Raw genomic sequence first — 25,108 nt, forward strand, 5'->3', positions numbered from 1 at the left:
AATGTTGGTACATCTAGATCCGCCTCTGTTCATTGATGGTGCATTTCGTGTAATAACTGGAGGTCTGTATACTCAGCAGCGATGACTGTGAAACACCGTTAGCGACACGGATGACTGTTCACATCAAATAAATATAACATTCCATCGTTCTTACAGCCCTACCACCGACAACCCAACACTTGTGCATTAATTCATTTACTTCCTTTCAAATCACTTGTTGACTAATTACTTAAAAACATATTAAAATTGATTATCTAATAAACACACCGTATCGGAATAAGGCCGTGCACAATAATGATTTATGTCCTGACGTCATAATTTGCCCCGGGGCGGTTTTCTTTATTGCCGCCTGTCAACAACTTTGCGCCGTTTCCCTTTCGTCGGTCGTACTAACATTCTCTGTTCCACTCTCCATCTTATTCTCACCTTCTACCGGATTTATTTTCTTCATCAGACATGGAGTAAAGATTCCGGACCATCCATATTCTTCTTTTATTGGTTCTTATCTTATTTGTGTGTGTGTTTCTTCGTCAACATGGACCTCGTGTTTCTAGGATTAATATTATGTTCTTTAGTTCCGGTGAGTATTGTAGATGCCCTGTTGTATGTCTGTAGAGGTGTTGTAGTCGACATAAGGCTCCCTGTTCACGCATCCATAGTACCGTTTCTCCTTTACACATTTTATGTTAACTATAATTGAAACATAAATATTTGGGCGTTAAACGTAGTTTGTTAAGAACATGTAAGCAAATATTGATTGATTGTATATTGTTTAACGTCCCTCTTGAGAATTTTTCACTCATATGGAGACGGTGAAGGGCTGCAAAATGTAGGCGTATACTAGGTGCTTACGGTCTTTGAACAGGGAGGGATCTTTATCGTGTCACACCTGCTGTGACTGGAACCCCAGTTTTTGCGGTCTCATCCTATGGACCGCCCATTTAGTCGCCTCTTACGACAAAATAGGAGTAGTGAGGATCTATTCTAACCTGGATCCCCACGGGACATATTAGCAATGAAAATAGGATTTATCCTTAATTAACTCTAAGTCATGTGTCACTGCATAGGACGAAAACAGTAGAATCAGCAAGTAAAAATAATAGCACACTGATGTAAGATATTATGCTATCTTGTTTAGTTTATTTTTTTTTTGTTTCAATACATTGTGTACAGATATCATGTGTGACTGGGTGTTCGTCAATGAGGTTCATTGTGCCCTTTATAGTATACACTGTTTTTAAATGCAGTATTCGTGTAAATTTCGTACTTTGTTGCGCCTGACGAGGTGTGTCTGACCTTTAAGTTGGTGTCTCTCATCAATCCGCGTCTTCATTTATGTTACACAACCATAAGAGATTCTTCAAATCTTTATTGATAATGACTAATAGTATAACGCAGATTCATCATCACGTGATTCCACACAATTAGCATAATTAAAGATGCAAAGTTTCGGAGAAGACGCACTCCTATGATGTGCGATTACCTGAGGTCACCCTCGCACGCCTCTGTTGTGTTCTAAACGAAATGTCGAAACATCGGTTCAACTCACCCCTGCGACCACCGCCGTCAAATAAATTAATCAACAAATATATCTCGGGGTTAACATATTCATCTTTAAGAATTTCTTAAGCAACATATTTTCCAGGTGTGTATTTTCTGTTCGCTATACCATAAAGGTCTGAAAGGACTGTTTTTTTAATATTGAAATTTCTATTAATCTAATTCAATTAAGATTCTTTGATCCGCACGTTCACTATCTTATTTCTCATAAGACGGAATATTTTTTCTCTCGGAAATAGCGGAAAAAGTTAAAACTATGTGCATGACCCGGTCTCTGTAGGTCAGTTTCATGCATGACGTGTTGTTGTTGTTACGTTGTCGATTATTAAACGTTGGAGGATGAAAAAAAAGTTCTCATATTTAATCGTTTCTTCTCTATGAAAAGGACTTTCATTTTTTTTAAAATATCAATTTAAAAGAGGTGAAAATAAATGAATCAATCTTTATCAAACCAATTATACAAGTATGTCCGCTGGGAAGAGAAGCCAGAATTTACTACAATGAACATGGGTTAAGTTTAAGTGCATCAATGGAAGATCATGTGTAGCAGATTTCATAACATATCACAAATATTCTCTCAGATGTCTAAATGACGCTATATGATTGTCGCTTTAATGGCGTTCGATCTAGTTCCGCCGCTGGTCAGCGTCCGATTTATTTCCGTCTATCTATCAATTCAGTAGGTCGGTCTATCCAGCGATATTGCTGTATAACCCCCGTAAACGCTGTTGTGCTGATGCATGAAATGCCATTGCAATGTAGGTCAGATATCAATATTCATCGTTGAATAAGTATTATGTTCTCGTGAAAATGTAATTTTGTTATCAGATTTATGGTTGGTTAATGTTTGGTGTTAGTACATTAAAATAAATGAATACATTGTATTGTGGTAAACCAGATTTCTTAAAATGTTAAATATATGCATATGTCTATCTATCATTTTCAAATTAAAAAAAAACCTATGCCTTAGTTCCTCGATGGAGGGCATGAAGGATATTTCTACTAACATGTTTGAAAATACTTTAAAACTTATAAATTGTGTGTTTGTTTGCTTTTTCGTCCCTTCGAGAATTTTTCACTCATATTGTGACGTCACTAGCTGTAGGAGAGGTACCTAATGTTTAGCGCTCAGGACCGTAACAATGAGGGTTCTGTAAAGTGCCAGCGCCTGGTGCGAAAGCCCGATTTAAGGTCATATCCAAAGGACCCGTGATTCTCACTTCAAACTGCCGAGCGTTTGGCGAAGGAGCAATCACTACCTATGTTAACATGTTTGGTTTGTAATCCCGTTGGGATCCGGGTTAGAATTGGTCCTCAGTACCCCTATTTTGTCGTAAGAAGCAACTAAATGGGATGGTACTTCGGATTAGATAGCAAAAACCGAGGTTCCGTGCAGTGGCGTAGCTTCCATTGAGGCAACCGAGGCAGCTGCCTCGGTAAAAAAAACACCTTTTACGTTGTTAAAATGTCGATAGCTTCTGGGGGCCGAAGCCCCACAGACCCCCTGCCTCGGTAATATTCGAACCCAAGCTACGCCTATGCCGTGTAACAGCAGGTTTGGCACGATAAAGATCCCTCCCTGCTCAAAGACCGAAAACGCCGAGCAAAGGCATACATTTTACAGCTTTTCACAGACAATGGTGATGTCTCCACATGAGTGAAAAATTCTCGAGATGGACGTTTAACAATACACAATCAATCTTTGGTTTGTAAAACGTATAATTGATGTTAAATTCAATTGCTATGTGATATGAACCAATAAGGACGCGTAGGAGCTGAACTGCATGAGAGGATGAATACGTATATAGACCCCTGTCCTTCTATGTAGTATGATGTTTCATTTAAAAATCTTCCAGACTTCTGATATGACATATGATATTTATGATTTCATTATTAAGACTTTTGTAGTGATGAATCACATGATCAGGAATTTTAATCTGTGTTTTTTTTTTTTTTTTTTTGTTATGAAGGATCACAGAAGGGGTGACAATTTTCAACTCTTTTTAAAAATACATTTGAACGATATGAGATGAGCACATGCGTGTGGTGTATATTTTCAAAGACTACATGTACTTTCTGCCCAGGATCCTACAGCCCCACTTTTTAAAAGAGTTCAACCTCTGATACATTCTCGTTTATTAGAATCGTTTAGAAATCACCGTGATTGCTCAGGACCAGTGATTCATTAAATTTGATGACTGTCAAAATACCTCACTATAGCAAACATGTTAACGTTATTGAATTGGGAAAGTAATAATTTTATTTTTGCATGATTACGTAACGGCAGGTGCGTGCAGACAAGCATAGTGAAGCTAGCACATTCCTGCACCCTGCCTGCAGCAGTATACTTAATGTGATGACGTCTTGTGACCCATTTTGTCAGACGTCACTTCAGCGAATCATCAGTTTAGACGGTAGTCCTGAGATGATTATATAATATTATGTAAACAGTTCGTTTAAGAGGTGACCGATCGCGGTTGCCTGGTCGTTAGAACGTTTGTTTTGGAACCCGTGAGAACTGAGTTAGATCCCCGATCTCGGCGCCATGTCAACCCAAGACGCTTAAAATAGACACTATTCTTTCGCCAGGCTTCCGACTGAGAAGTAAAACTCACAGATCTTTTGAATATATTCTTAAAAACAGGGGTCCCGTGTTACGGTTGACATTGCACGAAGCTTCACTTATACAACCTTAAGCATTATTGAATTAACTTTTTGAATGATAGTTCAAAATTTGTGACACTTCGCAAAAGCTAGCAACCTCTTTAATTGAGTCTAAAAAGTTCGTGAATGGCACGATAAACAGCGACGTACGGGGAAAAGAAACGAGATCAAGAGGTTTTGGCTTAATCCCAATACTTGAGGAGGGGGATACCATAACATGTACAATGTTTTCCCCTCCACCTGCCCACAATCTTCATACCGATTGAAATGATCTGCGAAAAAAGTTGAAAATTGAAATGTACACGCATAGTTCACAATAGACGTTATACGTTGACTGGTTGATTGAGGTTTTACGCTGTTTTGGCAGTATTTCAGCCATTTTACGGCGGTACGTTGAACAATTTTCCGTTCTTTTTATTGTTAGGCCATTTGGAGCAAGGCGATGTTAGATCTACGGTTCATCCGTTACATTAACCACGCCGGAACCGGTGAAAACGGACACTGCTGTGACGGGAGGGGATTCTTTTGTTTCAGTAAATGTGACCACCGATTTGTCATATGTGTGGACGAGGCAGAAAAGTGAGTAAATGCAATCTGATTCAGTAAATGGAGTGAAAATCAGCCTCCTTAAATATCATGGCAGTCTGATTCAGGAAATATGTTGACAGTAAATGTGATCAGAATCTCATTTAGTAAATACAATTACAATTTTATCTGGTAATTGATATACGAATATTCTCCATTAGTAAACGTGATCACAATTCAATGTAGTAATTATGATGACAGTCTGATTCAGTAATTATGATGTCGGTCCGATTTAGTAATTATGATGGCGGTCTGATTCAGTAATTACGATGGCGGTCTGATTCAGTAATTCTGATCGGTCTGGTTCAGTAATTCTGATGGCGGTCTGATTCAGTAATTCTGATGGCGGTCTGATTCAGTAATTCTGATGGCGGTCTGGTTCAGTAATTATGATGGCGGTCTGATTCAGTAATTCTGATGACGGTCTGATTCAGTAATTCTGATGGCGGTCTGATGTAGTAATTATGATGGCGGTCTGATTCAGTAATTCGGATAGCGGTCTGATTCAGTAATTCTGATGACGGTCTGGTTCAGTAATTATGATGGCGGTCTGATTCAGTAATTCTGATGGCGGTCTGATGTAGTAATTATGATGGCGGTCTGATTCAGTAATTCGGATGGCGGTCTGATTCAGTAATTCTGATGTAGTAATTATGATGGCGGTCTGATTCAGTAATTATGATGGCAGTCTGATTTAGTAATTCTGATGGCGGTCTGATTCAGTAATTCTGATGGCAGTCTGGTTCAGTAATTCTAATGGCGGTCTGGTTCAGTAAATTATGATCAAGGTCTGAGTCGGTAGTTATATTTAAAATATCTATGCTTATAACTGCACAGTGTGTTATGAGTCTTTGTATCTGCTCAATGAGTCATGGCAGGTGCCCAAAATTGTATGTTTAAAAATCTTTTCTTTATTCAGCAACAGGGACGTGAACCGGTGTCTGATCGGGAAGAAATCCTCCAATTCGATTGACAATGCCAATGTCAATATCTTCGCAGATTCATTCGGAGGCGTCAAGAATCCGATGAGATTTTATATTGATATCTGGAAGGTAAAAATTCGACGATATTTTATATTGATGTCTGAAAGATAAATGATCCGATGAGATTTTATATTGATGTCTGAAAGATAAATGATCCGATGAGATTTTATATTGATATCTGGAATGTAAAGAAGGGGTACAGAATCCGATGAGATTTTATTTTGATATTTGGAAGGCATGTTGCTGACAAGCTAAATCGTACATAGTGCGGGATGTTTTTAGCTTTCCTTAATGATTTTCACTAAGGTGTGATTATTTGCTAAATGAGACAGGATTGAAATTTTCTGAAGTTGTATAACAGGGCATTCTCCGAAGATAATTTTTGTTTCGAATTACGGTGGATTCATTAGAATTCGTGGTGGCTCAATTTTCGTGGAATTCGTGGGTACCCCTCACCCACGAATTTACATCCTCAACGAATAAAGACAACTAGTATACGAGAATCTTATAAATATATAAATCGACGAAATTTCGTCCCCACGAACCCGTAAAAATTCAGCAATCCACGAAAATTGGCCCCCACGAATTTAAATAATTCTACAGTACATAAAATGTCGAATTGCACAGGGTAGATATTAGATAACATACATGTAAAAGAATGAGAAGTGGTAATAAAATAGTGGATGACAGTTCACAATGAAATAGAGCACACAGTTATTAGACTAGGGCAGGTTGAACTGTGCCAAGAAATAAATTTCATTTAAAAAAAACCCATGAGGATATGATCTGTGACGTTGCATGTCGGCATCCTGATTATGAAGCCCACCGCTTACAGTTTGTAAAGATATCAGAGTAAAAAAAACATTGCAAATGTGAATATTTCATTCTTATGGGGACAGGATGAAAAATGTTTGTTTTGTCAAATTATGATAATTAATTCAAAACAAAGATAAAACATAACCATATCCTTGTTAACACTACGCAACAATCTGTCTGTCATTGAATAGCTAAACTTTGAGGTAATTTATTTTCAGTCGAGATCATGGTTACAGTGTCTCATTTGTAAAATTTGAAAATCCTATTTGATAAGATATTTTTGTACGAGTCAGAAAAAGTAATTTTGCATACTTTGACAACAAACGATTTCACGAACAACTTTAGAGACTCATTCAAAATCATGTAGGTATTTCACAACTTCATATCGTAATGGAATGAAAGTTCTCGTATGATTATCGAAGTAACCATAAAATCTTTCTTTTAGGGGGTAGCCAGTTTTCGTGGAGAACATATTTCTTTCTTCATTCCATCAATTGTAGAATACTTAAATGCTAGAAAAAAGTTACATTGCTTTCACTTTCTCTTTCGTTGGATCGTAAATTTGAGGTCAAACACCCAATAATGGTACTCACGAAATCTACGAAAATTACTACCATCGAAAATAATGAATCCACGGTGCCACTTTACACTGCATGGTTTGTGTTTACCAGGAGAAGGCCCAACTTAAGGTGGACGTGTTTGATGTGGACGACAATTCCGACGATAAAGTGGACTTCCTGTATGGAAACTTTACCTTGTCAGCGGCAAAAAATATTAAGCTGTCACGTGAACACAGCTTCCGGTTAGCAACCCCTAGGACATTGTAAGTTTTGTTTCTGATGTTAATGAAATCGAAATTACTATAGAAATAAAACATAGTTGCTTGTTTAAAAATCCGAATCATATACTAATCATTAATACATAGCAAATGTTCGCTAATTATCTTGCTGTCAGTTTATAAATCAAGTAACATAATGTCTCTTTTCATATGAAAAACAATAAATAACTATCGATCGATTTTGAATGACACTTCAAGCTATTCTTGTACATATGGTAGTCAATATAAACACCATTCAAATTTCATTTTAAAAAAATTGCTCAATAATGTCATGTCTTAATAATTCCTCACAGACTGGACTACAAGGTGAGCGTTTATTGTGAGGACAGTCATTACGGTGCCGGATGTGACGTCAGATGTGAGGAGCACGATGATACCACTGGGCATTACACATGTGACCCGAAGACAGGAGAGAAAATCTGTATGGAAGGTGTGTATTGTAGAATACAAGTGGAAGTTTGTTTAGAAGATGTGAACTATAAAACAGGAGAGGCAATTTATTTGGAAGATATGTACTATAAAAGTGAATATAACGAACAGTGATCAATCTCATAACTCCTAAAAGGAATAGAAAATAATGAGTTGGGCAAAGACAGACCACTAGATATACCAGATGTGGGACCAGGTCCCTAGGAGGAGTAGGCACCGCCTGTCGACCGGTCACACCTGCCGTGAGCCCTTATGTCTTGATCAGGTAACTAAATGGAGTAATCCGCAGTCAGAATCAGTTTGCCAAAATAGCCTAATTTTTACAATCGGTATGAAACACGTAAGACCGCATCTGGTTGTATTGGCAAAGTAGATCGTTATGTCGACCATAGAATTTGCGAAATGCTGACTTGAAAAGGAAACTATTGAAACCCCTGTAACATCAACTTTGTCAGTAGCCTAACTTGATTTAATTTTTTTTATCATACACAGAACAAGCTCTTGCGTATCGAATCAGTTGAGAGATTATGCAGGTGATAATGGAATATTTCTACATAAATATGGGAAGTTGATGAAGAAGAAATCATCCCGTTTGTCATTAAGTTTAAGTTTGCCATTAATGTCTATTTTCAATAAAGTATCTGAGTATGAAGCAGATGTGAAGGATTCTGTGGTGTCTTTCACAGTTTATACTTCACAGGGATATATCGAATCGACTGATAATTGTTAATAGATAAAACGTCGTTGATATATCTAAATGTCAAATTGAATGTCACAGCAAGATATTTTCTTCTAAGGAGAGGCTTTTGAATAAAGTCTACCTCACAAGAATATAAGAACAGGTCAGCTAACAAACGAGCACAATTTGTAATTTGTGCCCATTGGAATTCCAACAAACTGCTGGAAGACCTGGTCACCAAAGACTACGGAGATGTTGTCAATGAGGAACTCCAGCCTGTTTTTAATTTCAACTTCAGGGTACTTGTGTGTGGTGTTTGAAAAGTAATGTTTTGGAGAACTGATCACGCGATATGAATCTTTCCTTTTTCCATTTTTGTTGAGGAGCAAATATGTATCATGCCAAAGTCTATTCTTTAATTTATCGTGAAGAATGGTCGTGTAAAGAGTTGAAAAGTCATACGTTTTGATGTTATTGATATAAAAAAGTTTTGTAATTTCAAACTTACTAAAAGTTCTTACAGAATCCCATTTGATTGACACCACTTCAGTCATAAACTGCACAGATAGGAGAGGTAGTTTGTTTGGAAGATGTGTATTGTAGAATAGTACAGGAAGTGTGGTTGGAAAATGTACATGTGTATTGTAGAATAGGAAGTTTGTTTGGAAAATGTTTATAGTGAAATAGGTAGCGGCTGTCCAGAGTGTGTACAGTAAGTTAGAGTTCATATTTCGCTAAGTTTGTGTAGAATTTGGAACTACCAACACGCTGTTAACTATATTACAACACAACAATATAGAAAACAGTATAATTTTTTTATGGTAACTATCCGAAAAAAATCACAAGTAAAATTTCTAGTCGGCAAAAACATTTTCAAATTATATAATTATACACAAGTTTGTTTTTAAACTGGACTGTATAGATGTTATGATTTTTGAGCTGGTTAGTGCTTGCAAAATATAGCATGCTTTTATTGTACAGGTTGGAAAGGAGATGATTGTAATAAATCTGTACAGGACCAGGGATTATGTGGAACCGTGGAATGTGGTGCAAACCAAAGGTGTACGAATTCCTCTTCAGGTCTTACCTGCGAATGTATAGGAGGCTTCACAGGTAAACAACACCAAAACTTTATATTTACCTGCGAATTTATAAAAGTTTTCACAGCTGTAAAACGCCAATATTTGTTGTTTTTCTGAGAATGTGTAATTTCACAGGTAAACAACACCAGAACTTTATATTTACCTGCGAATTTATAAAAGTTTTCACAGCTGTAAAACGCCAATATTTGTTGTTTACCTGAGAATGTGTAGACTACACATGTAAAAACGCCAGTACCTGTTATTGTTCTGCAAGGGTGGAGAAGCGAATCATGTTACTAATATATCATGAAGTCAAAACACGTTTAAATAAAACAATAGTAAAAAGATCCAACTCGTTCATTTTCTCATCATTTTGCGAGATTACAAACACCAAAAAGTAGTTTTTGCGATAGTTTATATTTCTTTTGTCTATTAAGGCATTACCAACTGAATGGAAACACAAATTTACAATGTTAAAATTCGCAACTTTGTTCGTATTGTCAACTGATACAACATGGCTTAAGCGTTATTTTGTGAATACCCACGTTTTTCTCATTTACATGAAAATAAAATAATAAAACATTGGGTTCCTAGGTATTTCTTAATGAATGGTCTACTGTTAGATAAATACTGTATGCAGCTTAAAATTCGCACCTATTTATTTTCAAATTTGCGGGGAGCCTCCGTGGTCGAGTGGTTAGAGCATCGCGCTCAAAATCACACGGCCTCTCACCTCTGTTGGCGCGGGTTCGAATCCTGCTCGCGCGGGTAAGTGAGAAAGTTTCCCAGTTTACTTTCGGAAGGTCGGTGGTCTCTTCCCAGGTGCATTGTATCTGGGTTCTCTCTTCCACCAACAAAAACTGGGCGCCACCATATAACTGAAAAAATGTTGAGTGTGGCGGAAAACATAAAAAATCAATCAATCAATCAATCAAATTTGCGATTTAGTGTCGAACACTTTCAGATTCACGGTCTCATGTCTAATCTAGATGTATCCGATTGTTATATGAAAAGTGAGGATACCGGCGCTATAGCAAAGCGATTTTCACTACATAAATGTTATATCTAAGGAAAATTTACTATATAAATGTTATATTTAAGGAAAATTTACAACCTGGTATATAAATGTTTTATCTATGGAATTTTCACTACATAAATGTTAAATCTAAGGATTTCTCACGATATAAATGTTAAATCTAGGGATTTCTCACGATATAAATGTTAAATCTAGGGATTTCTCACGATATAAATGTTAAATCTAAGGATTTCTCACTCTGTGAATGTTATACATGTATCTAAGGAATTCTCACTATATAAATGTTATATCTAAAGAATCTCACTATACAAATGCTATATCTCTAAGCCTGACTGTAATGTACTGTCCCTATTCCTATAGTTAACAGTATGTATAAAGATGCGTGCTCTGGGCACCAGAATAAAAACACGTCTGATCAGTTCAAACTTTAATCTACAACTCCATAATTAGAATACATAAAGTCAAATATCCGCAGAGTAACCTTTTACGAGCAAGCCCTAATATCAAATCCTAATGAAGCTGTCAGATTCAATATATGTGAAGACTTGAATGAAACATAAGAACATCACACTGACGTTTTGAATGATAGTCCGGTAGAAATAGCGACTCAATCGGAACTCCTCGAATGTCTTTTACGCACTCGACATATCTCGGATGTAATACGGTCCGAGATCTATGTCGAGTGCGCGAGATATTCGAGGAGTTCCGATTGAATAGCGACTTCGAAAATTAAACAGTAGCGAAAATAAGATTGAATATAGTACTGGAAAACGATAATACGAGTGAGCGTACATTACTTTTGTAGGAGAAAATTGCACGGATGTCATGCCAGTGAAGTGCTCTGATGGCTATTGTCAAAACAATGGAACTTGTTATGTAACCAGCAACACAATGAAGTGCCTCTGTAGTTTAGGGTGGAAAGGCGAAATGTGTGACGTGGAGCACGACCCGTGCGAATTCAACCCGTGTCAAAGGAACGGTACCTGTGTGTACACAAAGAATGCGGGGTATATATGTGAATGTCCGCTAGATTCACAAGGAATACACTGTGAAAACGTTAGTACGTGTTCAAGTCAGCAAAACGTTTGTTTAAACGGAGGAACATGCGTCCAAGAAAATTATAAAGGGGAATGGTATTTTTGTGACTGTCCTATAAACGCCACGGGGAAACATTGTGAAACAATTATAGATCTTCAAAACGAGACTGCTGATTCCAATGATACCACTACAGAGACGACCACCCGTGTTCCCGTGCCAACCACAACTACAGGTTAGTCAACAGCGCATGCGCACACCGGAAACTGCTGGTTATAAAAGTAGGAACTATTCATTTCAAATATAATTACAGTTTTTAATCCAATTACATTGTTTTATCTAATTACATAGCCTTTTATCTAATTACATAGTTTGTTTTACTACTGAAATAACACAATGGTAGAAAATAAAGACCCCCCCCCCTTTTTCCAGCTGTTTATTCCTTCAATGCTGACACAGGGAACCATTATTCGTTTATATGGTTGGTTGGTTGTATAATGTATATTGTTTAACGTCCCGCTCGAGAAGATTTCATTCACATGGAGACATCATCATTGCCGATGAAGGGCTGCAAAATGTAAGCCTATGCTCGGTACTTGCAGCCTTTGAGCAGGGAGGGATCTTTATCGTGCCACACCTGCTGTGACACAAGGCCTCGGATTTTGCGGTCTCATCCGAAGGACCGCCCCATTTAGTTGCCTCTTATGACAAGCAAAGGGTAATGAGGACCTATTCTAACCCGGACCTCAAAAGGACTTCGTGTACATGTATTATCTTTTGTTTACAGTTGTCACCTTTGTAGGATTAATCCCAGCCGGTTCAATCTTGTGAATTAAGCCTCTCATGATAAACATAGCTACACATAATAAGGAATTTCTTTAAAACAGATGTTTTGGAATTTCTTAATATTATCAACCAATTGTTTAAGTAAAGCAATTTAAGAATGTTCTTGTAAGACTGCTTCCAATGTACAATGTTCTTATTGATTTTCATAGATATCCAATAGAACCCGGTGTCCTCATTGATTTCCATAGATATAATTTTACATGAAAATTTGGTTTTAGTGCTGATAATATTACCATGCCAGACGTGACGGCAAATTGTCCACGGAATGCAGAGTTTATATATTCTGTGATTGTATGCTATTGTTTATGTTATTATTCAGGGGTGCGAAAGGCCTAAGTGGTACATGTATATCAGACAAGTTAAAATTATCTCTTCGTAGCTCAATACAAAACCATGCATGGGATATTGTTGGAAAGAATCTTTTTCTTTGATGGTTTAAAACAATAAAAACAACAACAACAACAAACAAACAAACGTGAAATAACAGCCAAGAGATTGATACCATTTATGTCGTGTATGGACAAGATTTCATTTGGCATCTAAAGTATGTAATATATGCAGAGATTTTATATATAATTCCTAATGTCATAAAATGTCAAGTCTTGCTGTTAATTTTCATGTACGTGATTAGATTCACTCCACATATTTCATGGTAATTACATTCAGATTAAGCCTAAACAACAGAATAATTTATGATTCCAATAGTGGTTTCTTCATCGCCTCTGAATGAAAGATGGCATGAAATAGAAATCTGGTATCTTCTAATATTTGAGAATAGCTTCAGTACATATATATCTAATGCAGTTTGTTGACTGCAGAAATCATTCAAAGATAATCTCGGACAGTGTATTCAGAGATAGTTTGATGTCTTCCACAAATATGTCTTAGTTCTCTGTGAAATCATTGTGTTGGACTGTCTGTCCGAATATAGCGTTTTTGTTGCATGATCTCAGCATTGAATGGTTTTTAATCGCTTTTATCTTGAAGTAATTGAAATATATATAGACAGTGACTGCTAGTGATAATTAAGGATGAACGTTCAGACAAACGATAAAAAAAATCTTGAATGCCTTGGTTGAGCAAAGTAACGCTACATTCGGACAGGTAGTCGCTTTTATCGCGCACCTTGCACATGGAGAAGAGTCAGTACTCTTGTATTCAGCAGAAAATGAACATACTTTGTCTCTGACAGCCAGACGTAAACGTGCACACGCGTCATTTCGATATTTATATACTACAACAATTGTACGACCTAATTTTACTAATACGGAAGTGTGTATACTTTTAGCGCCAAAAGCTGTCGTGGTTCTTCGGGGGAAAGTAGATAGTCGGAATGAGGAGGCGATAAAGAAAGCATTGGTTAAAATCATTCACGACTTCACAGACATAAAGGGACAGCTGAATTTGGAGCTGGAAAAGGATGTTTACAAAACAACGGAAGGGTAAACAATATCAGAATATAAAGTAAATTAATATGCTCAAGAATATTGAACTACTCATGAAATGTAATGTGATTATTTAGTTTATTGATATTGAAATTCATTTCAAAATTAAGGATTATCTCCCTCACGCATAGCTCTTATCCTTAGACGAATTTGACTCCATTTTTTTTGCACACCGTTTTCCCCTAAAATAGCTCTAAAACTTCATTGTTATTTCGGATTTCAAACATTTCGGTTGAGCATCACTGAAGAGACATTATTTGTAGAAATGCGCATCTGGTGCATCAAAATTGGTACCGTATAAGTTTTACATTATGACCCCTGGATCGAGGCCTCTGCTGGTGGACTGTTAGTCCCCGAGGGTCTTGACAGCCCAGTAGCTAAGTACTTCGTTACTACCTTGAAAATACGGATGTATATTTAATTGTTGTTATAAAATTTAGAAATTCATATCAATATTAAGGATTATTTCCCTCACGCATAGCTCTTGTCCTTATTCTCTTTAGAGAAGTCGAGAGGCATAGCCTTCATCGACTTCTCTTCGCAAGCATTCATGTTTTGATTCTGGAAAACGTGTAAATGCCGGAGTCGGTGACGGTTTAAGCTTCGACCGACGTTTCGACTCAGATGTGCCTGGATTTACGCAATAGACAACTTGTTTTCAAACATTTAATAGCAATACACAAACCCATCACAAGGAAATCAAAACTTACTTGCTTTTAATCCATTTTCAACATGCCCCTGTCCCGGGTTTAAATCACAACTCTGTTTACGTCAGCCTGCTTTCTCTTAACTGGTCCCCTATTGTGACAGCTCCCAAGACCAGTTAACGTAAACCCGGGACAGGGGACATGTTGACAATGGATTAAAAGCAAGTAAGTGTTGATTTCCTTGTGACAGTTTTGTGCATTACTGCATAGCCTTCATCGACTTCTCTTCGCAAGCATTCATATTTTGATTCTGGAAAACGTGTAAATGCCGGAGTCGGTGACGGTTTATGCTTCGACCGACGTTTCGACTCAGATGTGCCTGGATTTACACAATAGACAACTTGTTTTCAAACATTTAGCAGTAATGCACAAAACTGTCACAAGGAAATCAACACTTACTTGCTTTTAATCCATTGTCAACATGTCCCCTGTCCCGGGTTTACGTTAACTGGTCTTGGGAGCTGTCACAATAGGGGACCAGTTAAGAGAAAGCAGGCTGACGTAAACAGAGTTGTGATTTAAACCCGGGACAGGGGCATGTTGAAAATGGATTAAAAGCAAGTAAGTTTTGATTTCCTTGTGATGGGTTTGTGTATTGCTATTAAATGTTTGAAAACAAGTTGTCTATTGCGTAAATCCAGGCACATCTGAGTCGAAACGTCGGTCGAAGCTTAAACCGTCACCGACTCCGGCATTTACACGTTTTCCAGAATCAAAACATGAATGCTTGCGAAGAGAAGTCGATGAAGGCTATGCCTCTCGACTTCTCTAAAGAGAATACTCTTGTCCTTAGACGAATTTGACTCCACTTTTTTGGCACACTGTTTTCCTCTATAATAGCTCTAAAACTTCATTATTATGTGTTGAGTGCGTTAAGGTGTTTACAGTAAGATATTTACCTGTAATTGTACGTTAGGAAGTTTACAGCGATGTTTTCACGGAGCTAGCTGCTTTCTTATGTTTGAATGTCGCAGTGAGATTTTAGCAAAGCGAACTGTATTGGGGTGTTTATAGTGAGATTTTGAGGAGCTCGCTTTATTTGTTTACAGTGAGAGGTTGATTGGTTGGGTAGTTGTTTTACGTCTTGTTAGGAATGTTTCACTCGTATTGAGACGTTACCAGCTGCATGTACGTGAAGTACCACATATTCAGACCTTTTTAGCGCCCAGGACCATAGCATTGAGGGTTCTATTAACGTTGGAACGTATGCTGCCACGTGGGACCTCTGTTTTCAAAAAAACCCGTGATTCTCACTTCTAATTGCCGAGCTATTTGGTGAAGGAGCAATCACTTGCCTATGTCAGAGGCTTATGTTTGACGCGGTCATGACACGAGCGGAACTCGAACTAACGACTTTCGGGTTACTGCGATACCGAAATTTTGAGGAGCTAATTGTATTTGTATACTTATAAGTTCACAGTGAGATTTTGACGGAGTTAGTTATACCGAGCGAAGCTCGGACGGGCCGAAGGCCCGTCCGCGAAGCAAGGCTCTAAAGGGAACACGTATGTAAAAGAAGAAAGTCAAAATCAGCAAAAGAAAAAGAGATAATTTCTATATACGTTCACTAAAATTTTCGTGATTCATATGGGCGCCGCCATTTATTTTTTCATGACCTGCTTCAACAGTTATTCGTGTTTTATTTTGAATGCCAATAATAGAAGACTCTGACGTGCAATTCGTAATTAAAATACTCAGTTTGTTCAAAGTGAATAGTATAATTATCATTGTAACAGGTTTTAGCAAATAAATACATATAAAACCGTAATACGACTAAATAAATGAACGAGTTCATGAGTTTCTTTGAATAAGAATATACGATAAAATTACGGTTACTTTTTTTACCATTTTGAATTTATTGGTTAATTTAGTTTAGTTTTAACGGCCTTTTTCATTGCATACGGAATGTATTATTGTTGTTTATAATTGTTTGCTTTGAAAAAGAAAAAAAAGTCGAGGCTAAATGTGACGTCACAATGCACAGTTTACGTCGCCTTGCTTTTGATTTCCCGCGTTCAATGAATAGGCGGATCATGTAAAACTGTTGTCCCCATATAAACTCCTTTAATATTGAGATGTTACTGGGTGTTTACCGCAAGGAAATTTCATTAAATATATATATTTTTTAAATGAATCATAATCTACCGTACTTAACGGAATTATGATTACCACTTGGGACATTCCAATGACCATTACGTACATGCTTCGCTCGGTCCAACGGTCACACCGTATACATATTATTTGTATGTTCACAGTGAGAGTTTAACGGAGTTACTTATAGTTGTATGCTTACAGTGAAATTTTGCCGGAGTTGCTTATAGCGAACGAAGCTCGCGTCGCGACGAGCTCGCTCCAATGATTACGCAATTGAATCACGTGGTTTGCTCTTCATCAGCTGAAAAATTATGGGGACTACCCATAATGCCTCCGGAAAAATGTCGCCGTCACTGCGGTATACTTCATTGACAATCCCGTAATTAAAATAATTAGATTGTTTAGAAAGTACAATTAACGTTTTTAAATTCAAGACAAGCTTTCTCATAGCTTCAAACGTTTTGTTTTTGCTTGGTTTAAGAGAAGAAAAAAAAATTGCAGCTAATATGACGTCACAATTTGTAACTGTTTACATCAAGCGCGTTATATTTCCCGCGTTAAATGAAGAGACGGATAAAAGTCGTGTTGCAAGATGTTAATGGGCTTCGCTCGTCTCAACGGTCACACCGTACAACATATTATTTGTATGTTTACAGTGAGATTTTGACGGAGTGACTTATTTTTGTGTTTACAGTGAGATTTTGACGGAGTTACCTATATTTGTATGTTTACAGTGAGATTTTGACGGAGTTTCTTATATTTGTACATTTACAGTGATATTTTGACGGAGCAACTGATATTTGTACGTTTACAGTGATATTTTGTCGGAGTTACTTTTATTTGTATGGTTACAGTGAGATTTTGACGGAGCTACTGATATTTGTACGTTTACAGTGAGATTTTGACGGAGCTACTGATATTTGTACGTTTACAGTGAGATTTTGACGGAGTGACTTATATTTGTATGTTTACAGTGAGATTTTGACGGAGTTAGCTGTCCGAGGGACTGCGGACGGTGTACCATTCAGTGTGGATGAAATTCAGCGAGTATTATCTGATTCCCATGCTGCTATGGTGGACCACTATCTTCCTATCCCACGTGATCTCCCTGACGGACACTTCCACTCCTCCCTCCCATCAAACGCCGTGCAAGAGGAATTCGAGGTATGTATCAAAAGTGAAGATAACGAACAGTAATCAATCTCATAATTCATATACAGAATACAAAATCAAGAGTAGAGCACGGACCCCTGGGCATACAAGAGGTGGGATTTGGTACCTTGGTCAGAATCGCTGTGAGCCCTATGTCTTGATCAGGCAAACGGAGTAATCCGTAGTCAAAATCAGTATGTAAGGTACGACCTAACAACCGTTATGAAACAATCAGACAGCATTCGACCTAATATTGTAGATTTTGCAAAATGCTTAGCCTCTTTTCATTTCTATTCATAATCTTCAATACACCGTCCGATTCTCTCCCCATACATTATAATTCATCATATTCCCTAACAATCCCTCCGAACCCCCATTAGCAGGACTTGGGGGTCTGACAACTATATTAGTTTTGAAAATGAAAGCAAATTTCTTCAATCATGATTCCTAAGACCAAGAGGTGGAAATGCATGTATATAAGGGAGATCTGGTTGGTTGGTTGAATATTGTTTCACGTCCCTCTCGAGAATATTTCACTCATATGGAGACGCCACCACTGCCGGTGAAGGGCTGCATAATTTAGGCCTATGCTCGGCGCTTATGGCCATTGAGCAGGGAGGGATCTTTATGTGTCACACTTTCTGTGACACGGGACCTAGGTTTTAGCGGTCTCATCCGAATGACAAGCAAGGGGATACTGAAGACCTATTCTAACCCGGATCCCCACGGGATGGGGGGATCTGGAGTATAGTATATCAAATGAATATGTAAATGTATTCATGTAGTGTAGGTTCGTTTGTTTTAACCAGAAAGGGTCATGAAAGAGTTTAGAATTTAAACTGCCACCATCCAATTAATATAATGTTCACGTATGATGAATATTCGTGCTGGGAAAGTAAAATAATCTGATGTGTTTCACCTTTGAATTAATAGTTCACGGATAATGAATATTCATGAAGTTGAAAATATGTTATCTATCCAATAGTTTTACCTAAAAAAAATGTTTTATTTTTATTATGAAAAAAAAAAAAAAAATAAATAAATAAACTGTTCTGATCAACATCCTTTGCTTAGAAATGATTGGCAGCTCCTCTACAAATAAGAAAGTAGTTCGTGTAATTACCTCTACAGAATGGATAAGAAAGTAGTTCGTGTAATTACCTCTACAGAATGGATTAGAAAGTAGTTCGTGTAATTACCTCTACAGAATGGATTAGAAAGTAGTTCGTGTAATTACCTCTACAGAATGGATTAGAAAGTAGTTCGTGTAATTACCTCTACAGAATGGATTAGAAAGTAGTTCGTGTAATTACCTCTACAGAATGGATTAGAAAGTAGTTCGTGTAATTACCTCTACAGAATGGATTAGAAAGTAGTTCGTGTAATTACCTCTACAGAATGGATTAGAAAGTAGTTCGTGCAATTACCTCTTCAGAATGGATTAGAAAGTAGTTCGTGTAATTACCTCTACAGAATGGATTAGAAAGTAGTTCGTGTAATTACCTCTACAGAATGGATTAGAAAGTAGTTCGTGTAATTACCTCTACAGAATGGATTAGAAAGTAGTTCGTGTAATTACCTCTACAGAATGCAGCAAACGTCAGAATGTGTCAACTGAAACATTGTATTTTAGGTGCAACTTACCATAGCTTAGTTTTGTAATCTTGATGCAACAAAAATAAGCATCAAAAATTTATTTCATGGCTTTCTCTTTTAAGAAACATACTTATAAAGCAATTAGCGAATTTATGGTGGATTTCTCTTGTTTTTTTTTTTTTTTTTATCTATGTACAGATTTTCACTTCTGATGCTTAAAAATAACGAAATAGACAACACAAAAAAGATAGCATTAAATCGATAATACAGGTTCGCTATACCCTTTCGTCGTTTCAAAGTATAAGTAGGGGTTAGGGGTAATTCTACAGTGAACAAATTCACGAGCATGTTCTGCGCATGATTAGTGTTTAAATTGAGGCAGGCTACTGACATATATGTTGATGTTGCAGGGTTTTCAACAGTCTCGTTCAAAGTCAGCAATTCGCAAATTCTATGGTCGTTATAACTGTCATTAAGTCGAATGCTGTCTGATGTGTTTCATACCAATTGCTAGGCTGTTCTTTACACACTAATTTTGAGTAAGGGTCACTCCTTTTTCCTGATCAAGATAGAGGGCTCACGGTGGGTGCGGCCAATCGACAGGGGGATGCTTCCTCCTCCAAGGCACCTGTTCCCACCTTGGTGTGTCCAGTGGTCAGTGTTTGTCCTACTCTTAATTTTGTATTCTTTATCACTGTGTTCATCCTCACCTTTTCATGTATATTTATTTAAATCTTACTGGCCTAGCTGGGTAGCTATGTCGGTTTACATGTCGACCACTGATCTGTAATTCGTGTGTTCCAAGTCTAGCAGGGGTTTAATTTTGTTTTCTTCAGATTGTTTTCCACTAAAACTTCATTCTTTAACTAAATAAAGTAAATCTGAAACTTTTCAATTCAAAATATCATTGTACATATTCTGCAATTTCCATTCACATCAAATTTATCTGGGGAGTTATTCCACACTGAATCATGTAATGTGACTCGTTCACAAATAAATTAACAAAAGTAAAACTATTTTTGTGTAGAATGAACTATTTTGTTGTTTTGACTAAATTTAACTGGTTCTCTTTTCAGCACGACGGTTGGATCCACCAATATTGGTTTGTTGTTCTTCTCATCGTTCTAGCTATTGTGGCTCTCGTCATGTTCATCGTAGGTTTCATCATTGTCAAAAGGAAAAAGTAAGTTTAACATATTCTTGCATGGTAACGCATAAACTTTATTTATCTCGTACGCATGATGTAGAGCACGTTTTTGGATAAACAACAGCTAAATATTCAACATCCATTCGATATTAATACTTCTAATTGTGATGCATAACATTATCCAACTCCCTCAAACAGTATAAAGATGCGGCTGGTATAGCCTCTCAAATATATATACACCATTGAAGTGTAAAATCATACTATATATATATATATATATATATATATATATATATATATATATATTCTCCTTTCTGTTTAACCATACAACGTCATATAAATGGAATGCTGTCTGATGTGTTTCATACCAATTGTTAGCTCTTTACACACGATTTGACTACGGCTTACTCCATCTATCTGATCAAGGTAGAGGGCTCACGGTGGGCGGTCAACAGGGAATGGTTACTCCTTCTAGGTACCTCAGGGATGCATGTTTGCTCTACTCTTTATTTTGAATTATTTATGGAATTTATGATCTCTGATCGTTATTGTCACCTTTTCGTTTAATTTTTGATTAATATACTACAACAAACGAAGCCTTTACTCTAAACCAAATTTTAAGCACGGATGAGAAATGTCTGCAAGATTCGCTAGCAAATTCGAGTCAGGGATATTTATCGTCGTGAACACGTTGTTAGGTTTTCTCAGTGTTCTACAAGACAATAACCATCTTGGTGTATTTCATATATAGTGAAAGCAAATAATTTGGGGGAAATGATCAGCGATGATAAATGTTTTCGTGTCGTTTATGTAATGTTCATGTAATTTAATAGCTTTCGATGTACCACTTTCATTGAAACATATTCACATACATGCTGATATAATGCCGCATTAAGTTTCTCTGTACATTAACGTTTCCTTACGAAATCATGATGCATGCCCCGGGGTAGGGACAACGGAGATTTTATTCTATGATGCATATGGATACACTGGAAATGCTCATTGTAATATGAACTAATTCAAGAAGATAAGACCATCTGAATTGCTATTTGACATATCAAAATGACCGGTCGACAGGGAATGTTTACTCCTCCTAGGCACATGTTCCCACTAGTTCCTTGCTTGCCTTCCTCTTCAATTTGTATTTTTTGTTGGAATTACCAGATTGATCACTGCTCGTAATATCCATATTTTATTTAGTGTTTATTTTGTAGAACGCTGGAAGAAATGGACAACAAGGCCAATGTTGCGAGGACGAGCTCCAACGTGTCAGATGCGAGCAGTTCTAACCCGCAGTCCTTTGAAAATTCACTTTATTTTGAAATGAATCAACAGAAGAAAGATAACAGTAAAGTGAATTTCAAAGTTATGCCATGACGTCACAGTTTCGTGAATTTCAATATGATGTCATGACGTCAAAGTTACGTGAACTTCAAAATGATGTCATGACGTCACATATGTCTGCGGCAAAATGTCTCATGAATATGCAGCTAGTGCCATCTTGTAGAATTATGTAGAATGTTTGTCAGCCAAATGCTTTCTAAGAAAGTGCCAAAACGAAGACTTAAAGTGGAGAATATGCTTTATATATCTTTATACAATATGTCCAAAAAGAGCAACTAAATTGTTGTTATTTCAAGTTTTGAGAGTGTTGGTAATACGAGTGAAAAAGTAGGAAACGATTAAATACATGGTGTCTTGTCGGTTACTAAGGATGTGAGTGGTCTGATGATGTTTGTGCAAAGACAGGAAGAAGCCCTGTTTGATAATCCAATAATGTCACTAAGACATAGTTTTAAGATTATTTAAACGAGAAAGTGCCATGAATTTTGAATTGTTCAACATATGTTTTTACTTATTGTATCTTTATATACGGGACTGTGTAATATGTTTTAATCTGTTTTTTATATGTAAAAATATGGCAATGCTGTATCAGATATTTTAATGATGTAACTCTGTACAGTCTCTAGTGATGTTGGTTATTTAATGTTTGATATTTATAGATTACCTGTAAGTAGCTCGACATTCACTTCTGTTTACGTTTAAAAAAAAGATTTGTCTCTAAATCTATTTTCATGCAGTTTTGATTTTATTGATTTACTGCAGTTTTAAATTCACTGATTTGAATTAAGCTTTTAACACGGTATTAAATTCATTGATTTGAAGTAAGTTTTTAACACGGTATTATATTCGCTGTTCTGAATTGACAGTTTTCTATGCAGATTAAGATTCACAGATTTTTCTATGCAATCTACATAAATACTTGTTGTAGTTATAAAATAATGGTTTGGACATACAATGAATACAGAGAAAATCAAACTGCGGTGAATGCACTAATGTAACACTAGTTATATCCTGTCTTATTGAAAATTCAACGCTTCCTGTGATTTATATGTTACCTATCAACTGTTGGTGAAAATATCTTGTTTCAATAAATAATGTCAATATTATTTTTTGCATGTTTATATTGCTTTGTGAAATTTACATGATATTATATTTCATCAGGATATCGCAATTCAACATGCGTATCCTTTCACTGCATATCATACCAAGTGGACGTAATGATGTAAAGGATAGACTTATATAATATGGTGTTGGTGTCATTGTTTAAAAAGACCATATGCCATGTTGTTTTGATGCCATCTTATAACTGCTTTATCAGTGTGACTGAAATGAAATACAGTTTAGACGAAATATTATAGATTTTATATTGAATATTATGTGTATTCGACAATGTATACACAGGAAATTGTGCCTCACGTGGATTTCACGTGAAATGCTGTTCACGTGAAATTCACATGAACCTTTCACGTGAAATACATTTGCCTGTGTAATACATTGATTTGACATCATAAGGTAGGATTTTCATTCTTGTATCAGGTAAATTTAAAGGCTTAAACGATAAAAGAAACAATAATTTCTTCCACTCCCTCCCGGAGAAATAAATGACAAAATCTTTTGAATTACTTTATTAGGATACATGTAACTCAATTTTTTCGAAAAACCATTAAAATTTACGTCATTTCATTAATTTCACCTTATAAAAAATGATAGAAAATGGTACAAAAGACTAAATAGGAGACATATTTCAAGCCCTATAAAATCCAGGAGCTTCCAGGGCGAACCAGGGCTTCGCACTGGACCCAGTGGGGGCCTTAAGGCGCCCCCAGACCCCCTGCCTCAAAAAGTGCCCCCCCCCCCCCCCCCGTAACCGCGATTCCTGGATCCACCCCTGAAGATGCTACCTAAAAATGTTTTTTTCTTCTTCAAAACTATGAAATATTGAAGGGGATCCATCAGTTTTAGTGTGATAAAACAATTCTTCCTAAGATTGATTTATTGTATGTAAAACTTGTACGGTACCAATTTTGATGCACAAGATGCGCATTTCGACAAATAATGTCTCTTCAGTGATACTCAACCGAAATGTTTGAAATCCGAAATAACAATGAAGTTTTAGAGTTATTTCAGGGGAAAACAGTGTGCCAAAAAAAAAAGAAAAAAAAAGTGGAGTCAAATTTGTCAAAGGATAAGAGCTATGCGTGAGGGAGATAATCCTTAATTTTGAAATGAATTTCTAAATTTTGTAACAGCAATTAAATATACATCCGTATTTTCAAGCTAGTAACGAAGTACTTACAATGTAGCTACTGGGCTGTAGAGACCCTCGGGGACTAACAGTCCACCAGCAGAGGTCTCGACCCAGGGGTCATAATGTAAAACTTATACGTACTCCTTAATGTCCCTTTTAAGAATTTTTCACTCGTATGGAGACCTCACCTTTGCCAGTGAATGACTGCAAAATGTTGGCCTATGCTCGGCGCTTATGACCTTTGAGTAGGGAGGGATCTTTAACGTGCCACTCCTGCTGTGACACGGGGCCTCGGTTTTTGCGGTCCCATCCGAAGGACCGCCCTGTTTAGTGGCCTCTTGCGACAAACAATAGGTACTGATGACCAATTCTAACCCGGATCTCTATGGGATATTTGTCAGTGAAATAAAAACATTACTTCCAATCGTTTATTCTAGTTTCCTTCGTCGTAAAACATATATGCCCTCGCGGCGCAAAATTGAAATGGGTTAAACACATGAATCATTTAATTGATAATAGTGACAAATCAATTCATGATATGGACCCTTGGCTGTTGACCATGTGACATAAAAATCCACAGGGGTGATCTACGCCTAAGGATGTACCAGTATACCACGTTTGGTGTCAACCAAGCTAATGATTCTTAAAATATAGGAGACAATATATTACTATGTCCAGTTTGACCCTTGACCATGTGAAATCAAAATTATTAGGGTCATCTACTCATTATGATGTACCGTTGTACCAAGTTGACAATATCTGTCTATGGTCAGTTTGATCCTTGACTACGTGACATCAAAATCAATATGGGTCATCTACTCC

General features: G+C 36.9%; 1 protein-coding gene across 1 annotated transcript; it reads left to right on the forward strand.

Moving 5' to 3' along the window:
• Positions 1–342: 342 nt before the first annotated feature.
• LOC125653457 (delta-like protein D) lies at positions 343–23,144 on the forward strand. Its single transcript, XM_048882935.2, has 11 exons — positions 343–580; positions 4,649–4,803; positions 5,729–5,861; positions 7,280–7,431; positions 7,740–7,876; positions 9,536–9,667; positions 11,478–11,942; positions 13,842–13,995; positions 17,774–17,963; positions 20,624–20,730; positions 21,909–23,144. Exons 1-11 carry the CDS (start codon positions 536–538, stop codon positions 22,069–22,071), a joined length of 1,833 nt encoding a protein of 610 aa, XP_048738892.2. The 5' UTR covers positions 343–535; the 3' UTR covers positions 22,072–23,144.
• The last annotated feature ends 1,964 nt before the right edge of the window (positions 23,145–25,108 follow it).

Source organism: Ostrea edulis, chromosome 7 (genome assembly GCF_947568905.1).
Source record: "Ostrea edulis chromosome 7, xbOstEdul1.1, whole genome shotgun sequence".
Lineage (NCBI taxonomy): Eukaryota > Metazoa > Mollusca > Bivalvia > Ostreida > Ostreidae > Ostrea > Ostrea edulis.

Bases quoted from the DNA above. Each gene is read 5' to 3' on its own strand.
- LOC125653457 (XM_048882935.2), top strand. From the start codon at position 536: ATGGACCTCGTGTTTCTAGGATTAATATTATGTTCTTTAGTTCCG. The intron at 5,862-7,279 runs GTAAAAATTCGA...TGTGTTTACCAG, and splicing joins TTTATATTGATATCTGGAAG to GAGAAGGCCCAACTTAAGGT. The intron at 11,943-13,841 runs GTTAGTCAACAG...GTATACTTTTAG, and splicing joins CGTGCCAACCACAACTACAG to CGCCAAAAGCTGTCGTGGTT.